The sequence below is a fragment of the Syngnathus typhle genome, linkage group LG13, assembly GCF_033458585.1.
Source record: "Syngnathus typhle isolate RoL2023-S1 ecotype Sweden linkage group LG13, RoL_Styp_1.0, whole genome shotgun sequence".
Lineage (NCBI taxonomy): Eukaryota > Metazoa > Chordata > Actinopteri > Syngnathiformes > Syngnathidae > Syngnathus > Syngnathus typhle.
In genome coordinates, this window is record NC_083750.1 from 7,255,269 (window position 1) to 7,271,971 (window position 16,703).

Genomic DNA, 16,703 nt, shown 5'->3' on the forward strand with positions numbered 1-16,703 from the left:
TAGTTGGGTAAACACAAGGTAATTCATAACAGCAGTCACATTTATTTAATTGAAATAAGTGTAATGATCCACAAATTTCAAAAATAAAATAAAATTCTTTGCGCCGTCAATTAGCGGTAAAAAATCCTTGACCTGGTGGACACTCACCTTAAAAGGGACTTGGGACTTGTAGTTGGGTGGCAAATCCCAGGTGAGGAGCACCGACGTCTTCATGACTGCTTTGACACCAAAGTTCAAGGTGGGAAAATCTGCGGGCAAAGAAACCCTTTGATTAACACGTTTGGTCCACCAGTCGCAATGTGAAAGATGAATCTTCTCGCTGGGCAAAGTCACATGAGCGTAGCGCCCAAATAAAAATGTCTAGCGTGACTTTATATAACGATAAAAAGCACGCCGATGTACCGCGTATGTGACAGCAGGGAGGATGTTGTGACTGCAGCGTGTAATGAGATTAGTAGGCCATAAATCAATAAACACACACACACACGCACACCGGTCTCGATGAGGAAGGCACGCTACTGATGTGGGGGGGGGGAGCAGGGGAAAAAAGGAACGACAAGCTGACAAGCAGAGGACGTGATGTTCACACGTTGTGCATGCAAATACTGAACCTCGGGTTTTTTTTGTCACTAATGATCGTTCGTTTAAGGCTTTGATTTTCCCAAGCTTGTGTTTTGGTGAACATCAAAGACGATACCGTGTTCAATTAATCTAATGTATGTATTCCGGGGAAAGATCAAACACAGGGTACATTCAACTAAACTTTTGATCAAAGACCTGTCGTAGGGTCGACTATATTTATTTAAACTTTCACTTGTTTCCTGGGTTTGGTCATGTGACGTTTGCAAAGTTGACTTTTGATTGCTCGGATTCATACCGTTGGACATGGTCCTGCTCTGGATGCTGGGGCTCAAGGGCCCCCCACCCTTGCTGGTGAACGCCTGCACGCGGATGTCGTAGGTGGTGTCTGGGTTCAGGCCCCCGATGGTCATGCGCGGGTCGGCTGTGCGATTGGTGCTGTTCTGCTGGCTGTTGATGTCTCGGTAGACCACCACGTAGTAGACGATCTTGCCGTTCCTCTCGGCCAACAGCGGCGGGTCCCACGTCAGCTGGGTGCTGGACTGGGTCAGGCCCGTCACCTGCAGGTTCAACGGGAAGCCCGAGGGCACGTCCTCGGGGGTGCCGATCTCCTTGGTGTAGGCTTCGCCAACGCCGGCGCGATTGCGGGCGCTGAGGCGGAAGATGTAGGTGGCGCCCTTGTGCAGCCCCGTCACCGTGTAGTGGTCGTCGGCGCTGCGCAGCTCGCGCGACGTGTACGTGTCGTCGTCGGTGCGCTTATACTGCAGCTGGTAACCCATCAGCTCGCCCACCATGTCTTTAGGGGGCTGCCATTGGATGAGCGCCGTGTTTCCCATGGTGGCACTGATCATCATGGTGGGCTTGCCGGGCACTGGAATCATCAACACACAGTGCTGCGTTATTGGCTAGAACTGCTTAGAGTGGTATTCAAGTAAGTATCCTAAAATAACATCAGAACCGATCCGTGAGGAACGCTCTCTCACCGGCTCCAGTGGTGGTGACCAATTTGGGTTTGCAACGAGGTCCGTCTCCCCTGGTGGTGTACGCCGCCACAGCGATCGAGTAGGTGGTCTCAGATTGCAGTCCGGTAATGACGGCCTCCTGCAATGTGGCGACATTTACAAAAGCCCATATTACAAACAAACGCACACACAGGCCTTCTCAGACGCTCGGCCAGAAAAACAAATCAACATCCACTGGGTGTTCTGATCCGATCTGTGACCAAACCAAGTCCAATAAAAAAAACAGTTGGAATCTTTCAAAAGGCACACAAGTTGGACTAGGAACTTTTCTTTGGCAAGAAAAACTCCCATGTCCAATTACACTCCAAACCCCATCAACCACCTTGTCCGTGTTCATGCCGGCTGCAAGGAAGACCACAAGAGTCTGAACTCATTTAAGACACAGGGACGGACGGGCAGTCCATTGATTGATGTTAAGAATTCGGCAACGCATCGACATGAATGACCTGGTGTGAGCACTTGGTAAAGCGTCTCACGTCCTTGGGGCTTTTGTAGTCAAAATGAGTTGACAACAGTAGTTAAATGCGCAGCCCGACTAAAAAAAAAATAAAAAGTGACAATTTGGACGTTTTGATGACAGTAACGCCAGTGGTGGTCTTCCTATTCGAGTACACAAGAACACGGACATGCTTGTATAGAACAGTGGAACAGCAAACAGGCGGGAAAACTACACTCCAAAAAAAAACACAACACAAAATACATTTGCATTATAAGTCCTCGGTGATGTCTTGCAAAACAACATCTTTGACGGCCGTTTGTTATTTGCCACAGCGCTCCGATGAATTCTCCGACACGGGAACGGTAAGCATGGAGCCGAGGTAATTTAACGGCATGAAAAGGTCGACATGTGACAGCAGCATAGAACAGCGAGCTGTCGTCAATATGAAAGGCCGCTGCTGATTTCGGAGATGATAAAACGCACCGATGGACAACAGGTTAGCTTTTTAGTGACGTGTTCCGACAGCGGGAAAATAGCACATGCCAAACGTGACATGAAATGGCCGCCTCTGGTGATTAGACGCCCGTTCAGACATCAGTGAGCATCTGAGCTTGCGCTAAATATAGACGAGAGGGAGGGGCTCGTCAATGACAGCCGTGAGAAATCCAATTTGACAGTAATAAATCATCTGACGCTTTTATTAAGCCTGGTTTGTTATGTCACGGCTACGTCGTTTTGGGAATCAATTGAAGGTAGCGAGCAATGGAGAAAGATGCTAGTTTGCATTCGCCGTGGGCTGCCGGCTTTGAAATCAAAAGGGATGCTCCATTGGTCTAAATATTCCCACCAAAATATTCAAGGCTAAAATTAGGCATACAGGTTTGGACCCAACTAGTTTGCTGCCTGGACATGCTGTCTTTAGAATCAGAACATTACACTTATCCTTAACGTTATTCTGAACATATAATAACATTGACACTAATTTGCCTTCTTTTCCAATTGCAAAAACAGCCCAACTAGTTTGCTGCCTGAATGGACTGTCTTATAGAAAAGACAGAATGCAAACCAGCTGGGCCTGAATGAATTAAATTTGGGCCCTAAGTGTAGTAGTTACAGCAGTAGTTACACTAATTGACTTGAATTTCACTGCCAGTCTAGTCATGTGGATAACTAGACGGGCCTGAACTACTGTCTTTGTATATGGACACGAATAGTTTCCCTTTAAACTCTAAATACAGTAATAGAGCAATTTGTCTTTTGCTTCAATTTAAATGACTGAACTGAATAATGATGTTTTGACATCAATGACGGCCCATTTAGGCAGCAGACGAGTTGGGCCCGCACTAACTGTCAATAGGCTATTTTGATTACTTCTGTGCTTTTGTCTAGATAAGTCAGGTATTTCTTGAATAACATTTAGTAGTTTCTACCATCCGAAAACTCATTTCCTCTCAAATTCCCGAAAGCGCCTGTCCTAAATCTCTCGCTGTGGTTGTAATGCAGAAAGTGAGAGCACAAATCAAATGCATTTAAGACATGGCACGCACACCATCACACATTTAGCCCAAACACACAATAAACACCCCCAAACTGCAGATTGGGACCCTGTTAAAAAAAAAAAAAGAAAAAACCCAGCAGCACACATGAGGCTTACTCACATGCTCGGTGAACTCCGTAATATTGAACTGATGGGAGAGAAGACACACAGGACACGGGGTGGGGTGCACGGAGGGGGAGGAGAATGAGTCAAGAGGCAACAACAGACATGGGGAAAAAAAGCACTTGGACTTTTTTTCCCATCGCAAGACAGATGAATGTAGGTGTTGTGCAGAGGAAGCGGCACGAAGAGAGAGAGAGCGTGATGAAGGAGAGGCAGTAAAAACAAAGTTGAAAGTGTGTCGCCAAGGTCGGGAATGATTGTGAAACTTTCTGGTGTTATGATTCACTGCCTTGTTTCGCCATCTGCCTATCAATCTTAAGAAAACATTTTCCCACACATCTCCATTAACCGGAACCACAGTGGACGTTTCATGGAGGAAAATGTTTCCCTCACACCCTTTTTTTTATTCATTACATTTCAATATGTTTCCCAAATGTTCACCTTTGTTCGCCCCGGGAGGTTCCCGGGGGGTCGCGAAAGCCCATTTCCTGCCGCCAGCTCCGACGCTGAGCGTGAAATCTTATTACCGCCGCCACTGTACTTGTGCCCCGACATCAAAACTCCTCCGTGCGGAATGCAAACGCTTGCCATTTACCGGCAACTGGCTGCGTAGTTCAACAACTCGTGGGCCAAGTTCACTGATGGGTGCCGTCGGGTAGGTCATGGTAAGGACTTGGCGAAGGATTAAGAATGCTTGTTTTGGCATAATTTAACGAGAGCAAACGTGCTACTGAGTAAAATGGCGGAGCAGTGGGACTTTGACTAAAACTGACTAAAGAAGGAGATGAAGCCAAAGATTACCGGCCCAACCGGTTACCTGACTAAATGAGATGTCATTGAAATATTAACAGAATGTAAGCTGGTATATTAACTGTCAACCCCAAAGTGACTATTTACTGTACCCACTTTAAGCAATCAAAATATCAACTCTCAGTTGCTTCATTTTTTTTTCTTTTTAGCTTCCCGTCACATCTTTGAATCTTTTCTTGCTTAAACTCTTTGCAAGACGTATAAATTACCCCGGCACACATTCCTATTTCCAACACAACGCCGAGCCGGTAAGTGTCGATGTCGCGGACGAATGCAAATGTGATGACACGGGCTGAGATTCGTGGCTATCGAAATGAGAACGAGGTGGCGGCGTGACGAGTGAGGTGGAAGAGAAGGAGCTGTCATGAGTGATGGAGTGAAACGGGCTGAGGTGCTTTTTTTTTTCTATTTCTATTCAACTCCTATCTGAGGCAGTGAAGCGAAACACACTCTGACAATCAAGCGCACACGGGCAAGAGCCAGCACAAACATGCGTGAAGTGCGCAAACGCATGAATGGTCAAGCAAAATGGAGCTGAAAAGGCGGGCGCGGAATGTAGGCAAACATGGGCAGTAAGTGTCGAGAAACAGACGGCCTGACGCATTCATCCGCAAAGCGCGCCGCTTTCCGATGGCTGTAACTGATAAACGTATGATAAAGCGCAATGCTGCGCCTGCCAATCCTAATTTAGTTTACCGCCCGGGTTGAGAGCACTTTGATAAACTCTCCCTCCGAGATTGTGTTTGTCCGTCCGTATTTTGCTTTAAAGTCTTGAGGTACTTTGCGTGACCTGACTTATGAGTTTGTTAGCTTAAGGCTAACACCAATGCAAAATACCTTTGACGTGATTTTGTGTTAGGAACAGTTGGAATGAATGGTGGAGCAACACATGTAGACAGATGCAATAATCACAAATATGTCATTCTTCAGCCGCTACAAAAATGACATTAACCTTAGCACATCAGATTCATTTTTATCATTTGTTGTCAACTGCTGTGGGCCAGCTCGAGCAAAGTGGAGACTGTGGAACATAGTACATAGTGCCACCAGACTTGAATCACAGGGTCACTTGACGATAGCATGCATTTTTATTTCTAGCTTTATCACACTCGGAACACGAGCTGGCCTTTCCGCTCATAAAAAAAAGTGCTAGCGAGAAGAACCAAGTAGGCACTGCACGGTGGAAAAGGGACTTTTATCCCAGGTAATAATTGCCTAAAGGTCACGAGAAGTGCAAAGGAGAGGTCTGTCACGGTCGCAAAAAAAGAGGTGGATAGCACGGCGCAGTAAGCGCTGGGCTCTTAGTTTAAAATTAGCACGGAAAATCAGGGTGCTGTGTGGGCTGCGGATTGAAAAGAGGTGCTTGCAGCACCCACGCACGCACACAGCGGTCCTTGTAGCATTGCGGCTAAGCGTGAGGAGGCGAGCGGCAGCCAAAGATAAGAGCGTAGGGAGAGGTGATAGCGACGCTGACGGAATTGCCCATCCGATCACAATAAGGTTTGGGTGACAAGGCAGAGAATGTTCTGTCTCTTAGGTTTGGTTCTTCCATACACCAAAACTGTTCTCGGGTCAATGTGACCTGCGCTCAAGTGTATACATGGAGCATTTCTGCTTTACTGTATACTTTAAATTGATATACATGTAAATTATTGAAGGTAAAGTAATTACATGATTATTTTCAATTTACTCAGAAAATATATTATAAAAAGAAAGCAAAGTACCCTAATTTTAAGAATGCAAAATATAACGTACAAATCGTGTCAATTAAAACAATATTTTCTGTGACAAAATAAAAAAAACAGTTATGCACCATAAAATGAGTCAGTTTGACCTGTTAAGTGTGCTTTTTTTAATTAGTCCTAGCCGATTACTTGTGTTATGTGTCAACACAGTTGCAGTTAGGGAGGGCAATAACTACGTGGGGGCGAGACGCTTGGGCGAGTTTTTGGCTGGCTGTGTGGTCCTTCCCTCCGTTGACGTCCGGGGCAGGCCCGTGCAGGTCGCCCGCTCTAAATGACTAAATCGAGGGGAACCGACTTGCACGCAAAGGAATGACGCAAAAGAAAAAAGGACACAGAAGGCAAGATAGAGAAATGCCCGAGGCGGGAACAACAGGTTTTTAGAGAGAGCGAGAAAGTAAGTGAGACAGGCGTCGTCAAGACTGACTCCAGTGGCAATGTGTGAGATGTGTTAATTGTGCGGAGCTGGCACAAAGCCCAGCTGTCAGGCACGAAAGCTCGAGGTCACATCGAGTTCAACCGGGCAAGTTTACGCACAGGCAAGAAGATACCATCTTATTTGCGGCTCAAACTAAAAATGGTACGAGTTGAATGTAGTCATTGTATTCTCTGCGTGTAAAAAATATTGATAGAGAATTGATATGATCAAGATAACATGTTTGATGGAATGGAACGATTATTATTCACATTTAATGTGACAGTAACGATGCGAGTACAAACATTGATATTGGGAGGTCTTTTCTCTTACAGTATTCCAATATCACCATAAAAAAAGATTGAAATTACGTATTGCATAACTAAAAATGATAAAACCTTCACTGTAGGTGACTGCGAAGAATATTAAGTTCCTATCTGATTCCCTAAGCCTGCAATTTATCCCGGCAAACAGAGCCTTTGCACTTAACCCCCAGCTGCCCCGCAACTAATGATGCTAATTTTATGCCGACATCTGTCCACACCAACCATTTTCATTCCGCCTTTGACAAAAGGATGTCCTATGGTGAAAAAGGATCCGACATACTCGGTTGACCTTGGCGCCGCGCGATGGGGTGAAGACGGCGGGATATTTACGATTGTTAATGAGGGTTAATAGACCCCTCGCTCAAGGGCGCGCCAGTGTGTATTTGCCGCCCAAGCAGACCGCTAACCCAAAACGCGGGCCAGCGAGAGACAGTGTGAAAAATGAGATGTTTTTTCAGAGGCGGGCGAGGGCGGCGCGCCAATGCGTGTTCCCATTAATGTTTGCGGCCGGGAGGACAAACAGAGCTGATATTTTATTGGCTTCTTGAGATAATCATCACACTGTGAATAGGGAAGATCGCGGTGTAAGATGTGATACGAAGGGGGAAAAAAGGCATCTTCAGTGGTAGCGAAAAGAGTGAAAGCGGCAGAGAATTAACCACGACAAAAGTAGACATGACACATAAGCTACCTGCTCCTCCGCCAAGACCACGTCAAGGATGTTGGGCTGCCCGCGTGGCTCGCCGTTCTCCACCAGCGTGTAGGCCACCTGGTAGCCTCGGATCTGGCCGTGCTGCTTGCTCTGCAGCGGCGGTTTCCAGGTCACGCGGATGGCGGTGGAGTTGACCGCCTCGGCCTCCAGCTTCCGGGGCGGCGCTCCTGGCACTGGGAAACAAAAACAAAGTGGAGAAAATGCTGAGTCTGCGATTTGCACGGAGCTTTGATGAAAGAAGCTACTGATTAAAAAAGAAAAAAAGCAGCGTTGGCGGTGGATCAAGATCAACTTTGGACTGGCAAGAATGTGGGCCAGTGTGTGGGTGCGATGACGGCGTGAAAATGAGCTGAACTTCAAAAAAGATTCATTACAGGCTGATTTCTCCGAGGAGTAGCAAACAAATGAAGAAGAAGAGGGAGCAAGGGAGTGCTGTGCTCCACTTAAGAACCTGGACGGGGTGTGCAAACAGTGAGAGAGGGAAGTGACAAAGAGGCAAGTCCCGAGGTGATGTCTGAGACATAACCTGCAATACACTCTAAAAAGTTGAAAGGAAGAAAAAGGGGAGAGGAAAAGAAGCTTTCATTTGTTATTAATCAACAAACAAGACACAAAGCAGAAGAAAGGGGGAGCAGAAGCCAAGTCTTGCATTTTATTTGCATCAACCGCTCGTAAATTTGTCACAGTAGATTTTTCTGTACATGAGTACTTAGATTTTGGGTTTTCGTATACTAAGGCAGACAAAACAGTGACAGCGGCTCAGCGCACTTTTTTCTATTTTTAAATGGACTATATACAGCGCAGAGTGCGGGTACGTTTGCCATCTCTGGCGTCAACCTACCATCCGGTTGGGTTTTCATCCTCACCGGGGCGCTCTCGGGGCCCGGCCCCGCTTTGGTGTGAGCGCGCACCCACACCTGATACTCAGTCCAGCGCTCCAGGTCCTGGATGACGTAGACTGAGGCGGCGGCGCCAATGCCGCTCACCTCGTGGCGCTCTGTGTCCTCGCCGCTCAGCCCTTGGTAGCTGACCGTGTAGCTCACGATGACGCCGTGGCGGCGGCCGGCCGGCGGGGCCGCCCAACTCACCTTGAGGCTGGTGGAGCTGAGGCTGACCAGGTGCACGTCCTGGGGGGGAGCCGAGGGGGCTGTGTGGGGTGGGGGGGAGCACAACCACAAGGGAGGGGGATGGGGGGTAGGGGTGGATCAAGCAGACGTAAAATAAAAACTAAAAGACAAGCAAACTGAAGGCAAAAAAAATGGAAGCTTTTTGTTATCTGAGTTGGAAATTGACAAAAGTATTGGGACACTTCTGGGAAAATATTGAGCCTCAACCAAGTCTGAAAGGGGGTACGAGTCAACAAATCAATATTTCAACACAATCAGTGTCACGCTGTCTTGCCGGCCCGTCGGCACCAAGCTCATCCCGCATCCCTTTTATCGGACTTTGTCTGAAGCACTGGGAAGAGAAAGAAACCTTCCCCAAAATGGTGACCCGAAACATCAGGAAACTGATCTGTCCCAATAGATTTGTCCATTGTTCGCCGAGCAATTTAAGCAATACAAATACAAAGAGCTTCCTCTGACACTACGATGCAACCTCTGGACTGAGAGTTTTGCTCTACTTTCCCAACGGGTGTGTGGCGGCACTTCATAAAACACGCGGGAGCATGAAACAATGACAACTGAATATAAAATATCCCAGAGATTTTTACAGGTCAGTGTTTTCATAAAGATGTAATTTGCCCTGAATTGCTATCTCCCTCCCGCTGCTCCCACGACGACGTGAGCAAACAACCGCGCCGGGGTGCGAACAAGCGTCAAGCGATGTTTGCACGTCGTCGCCTGAGAAGCGGCGGCGGGGATTTTTTTTCAGCCGCAACTCATCAGTCTTTCGGGCTAATTAAAAGCAACAGAGTGGGACGGTGCCAATGGTCCCAAGTCCAGAGGTATGCATTGTAACACAACGGCATGCATCTATATCTCTATCTTCATCGCAACACGTGTTCAACACCACAAAGGGGAAATAAAACGGGGTATAAAGCGAGCATGCCTATGAAATGTCCTTGGTAAGATGCGGCGCGCTGAGCTCCAAATGAGAAGCTGATACACTAATTAACCCTGAGGGACATGTTGTGCCGTTCACCTTTTTTGGCAAGCTATTTTGGCCCTGTTGAATGAGAACTGGTTGAATAGGCCCAAGGAAATTCTTTCAGAATCAAATTTTGCTTGTCTTTTGTGCCTGAAATGGCAACGCGACAGAAAGCCCGTTCGGTCCTAGTGAGGGAAATACGGTCCAATGAATAAATGCGCCTTTTGATTGGCATTTTCCTTGAAATACACCTCTGCAGATGGGCATGTTGATTCAATTTTGCACTCTTAAATTGGCCCTGATCTAATTTAAATTTTCACACCTGTTTTCAGCAAGGCTGCATCGTCATTGATGTTTTTAAAACGTATCTCAGTTGCCCCGATGCTGCTACTTTGCTGCATGTCACGCTTTATTCCGTCTTGCAACTCGACTCAAAAGTGTGTCGCCGCTGATGTTTGAAAACAGCGTGTACAAATGTCAGCTTTTCTCAATATCCATCAAATATGAATTGTCTTTTGGGGGATTTTAAATCTTTGATGCCACACATGAAAGACACCAAGTGCGCACTTTGTGTTAGTTCAACCAAAACCTAATTTACATTTAATATGTAAAAGTCACCATCTTTCTTTGCATGTGAATTGTTTTTTGTATTGAATCTAGCACAACCAAAACGGAATGCTTTCATTTAATGCTGCCACACGTTTGGGTTTAACAAAAATAGTAAGAAGCAAATACTTCTTAAAGCTAACCATATGTTAGCAAAGTAATATTATTACTCGTATCGTATTATTCTCTTGACAAAGGTTGAATCAGGAAAATACACGTGCCTCCGGGGCGTAAAAAAGCAAGCGTTGGAAAAAGACCACGCATGAAACCAAGATCAAATTAAAGATGAAGTAGTCCTTTCTCTTTCAAATGGAAAAAGCCCTAATACATTTTTCACACGTTTAACCACGCGCATTATTCAAGGACTTCTTTGGGGCGAGTTTTGTACGAAACATAAAGGGATTCATGCGCTACATGCATGGTGGGAGTCTTACGAAGGGGATGGGATGATACGTGGCGGGGACACACAAAACCTACCTTTGACGTCGAACAACAGAGCCCGGCCCTCCGACAAGCGGACGACGTTAGTGTTGGGGGACACGGACGGCGGACGCACACACAACATATGATGCTGTGCTGAAATTGACTTTGACATTGGGGTAACCCACGCTGTCCGCCACTCTACTAACTCAACTTTGCTCGTTGAAAGCAAGCGGTGACCTCGACCGGCGACTTTTATTTGGTTAGCGGCAGGAGCGAGATGATAAAACAAAATCAAGATGAGACTTACTGGACTGGGCTGTGCGGGCCTCGATGGCTTGGGTGTAGACGCCTAAGCCCATTTCGGAGCGGGCCGCCAGGGAGAAGCGGTAGGCCGTGTCGGGCTTGAGGCCGTCCACGGCGTAAGAGCCGGCCGGATCGAAGGTCACGTGTATCTGGTGAGTTTGGGAAGTCACAAAATTAAATGACGGGAAAACAGAAATAGGTTGTGACATCTTATTAAATGGGAACTGTTTAAATTAGAATATGCATGACCCAAAGGGCCCTTGCGTGAATTATGTAGCAGCAAATCCCCATTTTGCATGACCTACTTGGTAGATCATCTGTGTTTCTAACCTTGTTGTCCGTGCCGGCCTCCCAGTACTGCAGCTCGTACTTGATGATGGGGTCCTGGAGGGGCCACAACCACGACAGCAAGACGCGAGTGTCCAGCTCCGTTTCAGCCGTGAAGCCCGACGGCTGGGACGGGACTGAGAGAAAAGAGAGATGATAAATAGATGTGGCCAAAGAGCCCAGGGGGGATTTTTGGACACTCACCTCCCTGCTGGGTTTTGACCTGAAGGACCTCGGAGGGTGGGCCGTCTCCCACGGAGGTGAAGCCCAGCACCCTTAGGCTGTAGGTGATGTCTGGCGTCAGCCCGGAGATGGTGGTCAGGCTGCTATCGTCCGTGTTGTGCTTGTGCCAGGCGCTGAGCGGCGCCGTGTGGTCCGAGCTGTAGTAGATGCGGAAGCCCCGAATGTGCCCGTTGGGTTCCTCGGGCGGGTCCCACTGGACAAGCATCGTGGTGGCGCTCAGCATGCGGGCTTGGACACGCAGCGGGGGCGACGACGGGGCCTGTTCGCCCGTGCGCGTCGACACTGGCTCGCTGTGTGCCCCGCGGCCGATGTTGTTGACCGCCATGACGCGGAACTCGTATTCCGAGTAGGGGCTGAGGCCGCCGATGCTGTAGCGGGTGGTGGCGACGCCTTCCACCTCCTGAAAGCCATTGTCCGACGCCTTGGCGCGGTACTGGATCATGTAGTAGGACACGGGTTCCGGGTTCCCGGAGTCCCACGTTAGTGTCACGCTGGTGGCCGTTCTCTCAGTCACCGTGAGAGAAACGGGGGGCTTTGGCAAAGCTACGGAAAAACATTGGCACCAAAGGAAGTAAGTTTGGAGAACCCAACTGAGCGATCATCCCGCCTTCTAGTTGGAAAAGCTTTAGTAGCGAGCGCTAACCTTTGACGGTGACCTGCGCCGTGGCTTCGATCATACCCAGCGAGGACATGGCCACGCAGGTGTAGTTGCCCGACTCGCGGATGTTGGTGACCTCCAGCACGTTTCGTCCCAAGGGCATCTCCTCCTCACGAGTCAGCTCCTTCAAGCCCATCATCCACTTGACGTAAGGCATGGGCGAGCCCACCGCTACGCACGTTAGGTTGACGCTACCGCCCGGCATCACTTCCTGGTTGGTGGGCGGGATGGAGAACCTGGGCGGGACTCGGCGTACTGAAGAGAAACGACGGGACAAAGGATGGGAGGAGTTAGGATATGATAAGTGCGATGATGCTTTGACCTTGGGTTTCTTGTTATTTGGAGAGTCTTAAAACTTGATTGATGGAGCTTGTACAATAAAACCCTGAAGAAAAATTCTGCAATATCATAAATATACTGCAACATTGTATTTCGGGTCAGAAAAGGAGTAGTTCAAAGTTCAAACTTAAAAACAAACGCACATTACATCATGAAAGCTCAAAGTCAGCGTAGTTTGGTGTCGTCCACACTTTCCTCACTTTTGGTAGAACTCAATAGAGACATGTTTTGATGGCTTATGCCAACGACAGCTACCAACTGTCCATTATCAGCCCGCTTTATGGCAAGTCGTCAAGCTTGGCCTGCCGTGCTCTGCCCGCGCGCATCGGCGAACATTCAAATGGTCCAATCTGTTTTGTGTACGTGGTTTGGATTTGGTAGCAATTGGGGAAAAAAAATCTCCATTGAGGTTCATTTCCAATTAGCCCTGAAAATGTCAATAAATGTCCACCTGTGCCTTTTAAAGCGTGGCTTTTCCGAGACTTTTTTTGTGAGGGCTGCTCCTGCCCACAGTACTACGGTTCAAATTGTAAATTCAAACTGGCTTGAGGCAAAATTTTTAAAGATGCTCTGGGACACCACAAAGCCAGGGGGTAGATCCTCTTAAAAAAAAAAAGAGGGGACTGGTGAGAGTTGCATCGCCGAGGTACCCTGCAATGATGGCGTTGTTTCATTTATCTTCCCTCTCGCCTTTTCTCTCACTGCCCACTTTGGCTGGCTGGCTGGCTCGCTCTTTGTGCAGTGGTGATATGCAGATGGGCTGACATTAAAAAGGGGTTCCCATGGAGACGAGAAGGCCCGCTGACGTCGTCCGGGGACAAGGCAAACACTGATGCCGAGGCTCCCATGTAGCATTGAGCCGAGGATAAACAGACAAACGGCATTTACATACGACTCGATGCCACCGTTTGAATCCTGCCGGACAAGAGCTGCCTGGCGTTTTCAACACTCTTGGTAACTTGTGGGTAAACAACAGACACGGTAGCGAAAAATCAAACTTTTCAATCGATGATAATCAAGCGCAGCATGAAGGGAGGAGGAGCTGTGACTTCTTTTGATTATGGAGAAAAGGAAGCTAAGTCAAACATTTAGCTCCCCAGCGGGATACCATGAAAGCTAGCCAAGCAATACTGCGAGGTGGAATGGATTCAAAACAATACGGCATTAAGCTATCCCTGCAGATTTTTACTATGCTGGAGAAATCTGTTTTGCTCTGTGAAGAAAAAAAAGACCTTGACAGTAATTGCTTTACTCTTGTATGCACAAGTCTCCATCAAAATACAATTTTCTAATTTGAGTTCTGCCTGAAGCTCGGCTTTTCCAAACCTGTCGCGCACTCCTTCCCGCCGGATCAAATTCCAACTGAAACGTTATTACCGTGCATGCTTTGTATTTTATCAGCTGGAATTGAAAAATCACAGGCACCTTTTGAGATTCTATTCTGGAAGGTGCAGCTTGTTACAACCACATATTTTATTTTCATGACATTTTTTTTTCATGATTAATAGACTTACCTGTGGTGAAATGTAGGTTGAATTATAGCTTTATTCCCTAGCCCCTCAAAATGACCCAAAGTCTAACAAACTGTTTATTTGTTTTTTAATATATAAATACTCTCGACATATCTTAAAATGGCACCTCATGGAAATACCCATAACAGTTTTCAAATACAACAAATTCAGAAACAAAAACATTAAAGGGCTTGGTAAAGGTCTAAAAAACAAAAAAAACAAAAAAAAAAACTTGGTACAAAGCTGATTTGGACATGCAAAGATAAAGAATCGTTGCTAGTCTGGGAAAAGGACAAGGATGACATTCTCAAGCAAGGCATGCATGGGAGCTGCGCAAAGATAGATAAGGGGGAAGGATTCACAAGTACGCTGGGAGGGAGGAGGAGGGTGAAGAAGCGCCTCGGTCCGATTTTCGCTTCTCATCGGCCGGGCAACTGATTTGCGGGACGACGAATATACGACGAGCCGGTTCTTGGCCACTGATCGCCCCGTGACCACTGGTGTCATTCCCGTTCCCATTCCCTGAACGCAATGTGAGTTTGCACAACACGCAATCGCCAATAAGAAGGCCTGCGGAGAAGTGGGCCTAATGCAAGACCATTACGCTCAAAGTGTCATGATAGCGCAGACTTAACAGCGCTAAGAGGAGACAGTCAATGGGCCCTGCGTATTCTGAACACTTAATGCCGTGAATAATTCATGGCGTGCGGTCAAGTTTGGAGAGGCGCTGCAGAACTAAACGACTGGAGGGCAGGTAATTGTTATCGATTCCCCCGCCTAGTCTCTGACGAGAGCCGTGTGCCGAGACGGGCAGCGGGACTCTATCAAAACCCCAAAATAAAGCCCTGTCTCCACTCGGCTCCGAGTAGCTATAAATTTAACGACCTTTTGAAGCACCTGAGGATTCACAAATATGTTCCGTCAATCCGACCCGTCGAGATGATCAAACCGGGAGTGTCGCGGCGTTCGGTCGGAAAGCCTGACTGACCAGTTGGTGGAACACACATGATGAGCTAACAGGCAGGAATGGAAGGTATATTGGCCGCTGAGGAGGAACAATACAACACAGATCTAATAATGCCTTAAGCAAACTTGCACAAGAGCTCCTTGTGTGTTTTGGCAATGTTGACAGAACCTGCTTTGCAAGGGAGTGACATTGGACAGCATGCGAGGAGGAGAGGGCCACTATACAAAAAGCGAGGAAATTAAGAGAGTCACAATTCTGGGAAACGGATGGATGGGATTCCTCATCGAGGTGACCTAAAATGTGTGTCAAATTAAAGAGGAGGGCGGCGGGCGGGGTTGAAAAGTTAAAGTGAACCAACCTTCGCGTTGATCTGTGCACGGATGAAGTGATTTGGATGGAGGTGAGCAATGGGAATGAAAAGTGGAGAGCAAGACAACACACAGGTGAAGGACAACAGTGTTATGGAGAACAAGTCACATGGAAAAGATGCTAATGCACACAGGCTCCCCCATATATGGACGCTTAGGTTTTGAATTATGGATGAATTCTGTCATGCACAGGAGGTACATAGAGGAATTGGAATTTCCACTTAAAATACAGGAAACATTTGGTTCTTATGCCGCCTGGAATAAAAAGTCGCAGCCCTGTACAGCTCACCCCAAAGGTTCCCGGAACTCCCGAGACCGGCGGGGTCTTCGTTCAGCCATGATAAATTTCCCTGCGGTCCAAACGCACAAGTGTGCTTCAGATTTAAATTTGTTCAGTTTAATTTTGTTCCGTCCGTACATGGATAATTGGTCAGACACTGACTTGACCCTTGTAACTAAGACTTGCTTACACGTCCTTGTGATATTGTTTGCATTCATTCGCCTCGAGCACACTTCCATCTCTTTGACTGCCGCTGGTGCCTTTGAAAATGTGTTCAGGGTCTCATCTTTGTAAAGATGGCTCCCTTCGCGAGACACGGAATGAAGACGTTTTGGTCAAGAGGCATACAAAGCGAGAGCGCGGCGCTTTATCCACGTGACATATGGACATGTCACATGGATATATGAAAAGGGGCAGGCAGCTGCAGACAGGAGCTATTTTCCGCGCCGGACAAAGCGCTTGATAAATGAGGACGCTTGTCATTCTGCCCACGCTGATCGAGTCCTCCCTTTTCCAGGCACCGGGAGCGACCTGCACCTGCAACACCTACGGAACGCTCGTAATGGACAGAGGTGTGCAAGGGCGGCCAGCAAAAACAAGACAACGTCGTCGTGCTGAAACATGGAGACATGATTCTGGAGTAGCTATAAAATGTCTCGACTGGTACGGGTAGGAGAAACCCTCAGCCAGGAACAGGATCAGGTTACGTGTGTCGAGTGATGGCGTGAAAAAACGTGTGCAGACATTCAAGAGCGACTTTGTGTCATTCGTTGATTTTTTTTTTTCCCAAGCCATTTTGGCAAGGATGAAAGAATAGAGAGAGTTCATTTATAATTGTTTGTTCCTCAATTAAGTCTAAAATAGCAAAAAATAGAAAACGTT

The 16,703-nt window shown here is 47.4% G+C and overlaps 1 protein-coding gene across 5 annotated transcripts in view; it reads right to left on the reverse strand.

Moving 5' to 3' along the window:
- Nucleotides 1-16,703, reverse strand: part of LOC133165058 (receptor-type tyrosine-protein phosphatase F-like) — a 116,230-nt gene that overhangs the window by 24,104 nt on the left and 75,423 nt on the right. For 4 of the 5 annotated variants that reach the window (XM_061294436.1, XM_061294435.1, XM_061294437.1 and 1 more), the window contains 10 exons: nt 12,342-12,611; nt 11,660-12,241; nt 11,459-11,592; nt 11,133-11,277; nt 8,547-8,852; nt 7,685-7,878; nt 3,699-3,725; nt 1,563-1,680; nt 878-1,450; nt 148-248 (listed from right to left, as the gene is read on the reverse strand). In XM_061294436.1, the coding sequence (XP_061150420.1) occupies nt 148-248; nt 878-1,450; nt 1,563-1,680; nt 3,699-3,725; nt 7,685-7,878; nt 8,547-8,852; nt 11,133-11,277; nt 11,459-11,592; nt 11,660-12,241; nt 12,342-12,611 (2,450 nt within the window). The remainder of the gene's footprint in view (nt 1-147; nt 249-877; nt 1,451-1,562; nt 1,681-3,698; nt 3,726-7,684; nt 7,879-8,546; nt 8,853-11,132; nt 11,278-11,458; nt 11,593-11,659; nt 12,242-12,341; nt 12,612-16,703) is intronic. The other variant, XM_061294438.1, reaches the window with a different exon arrangement.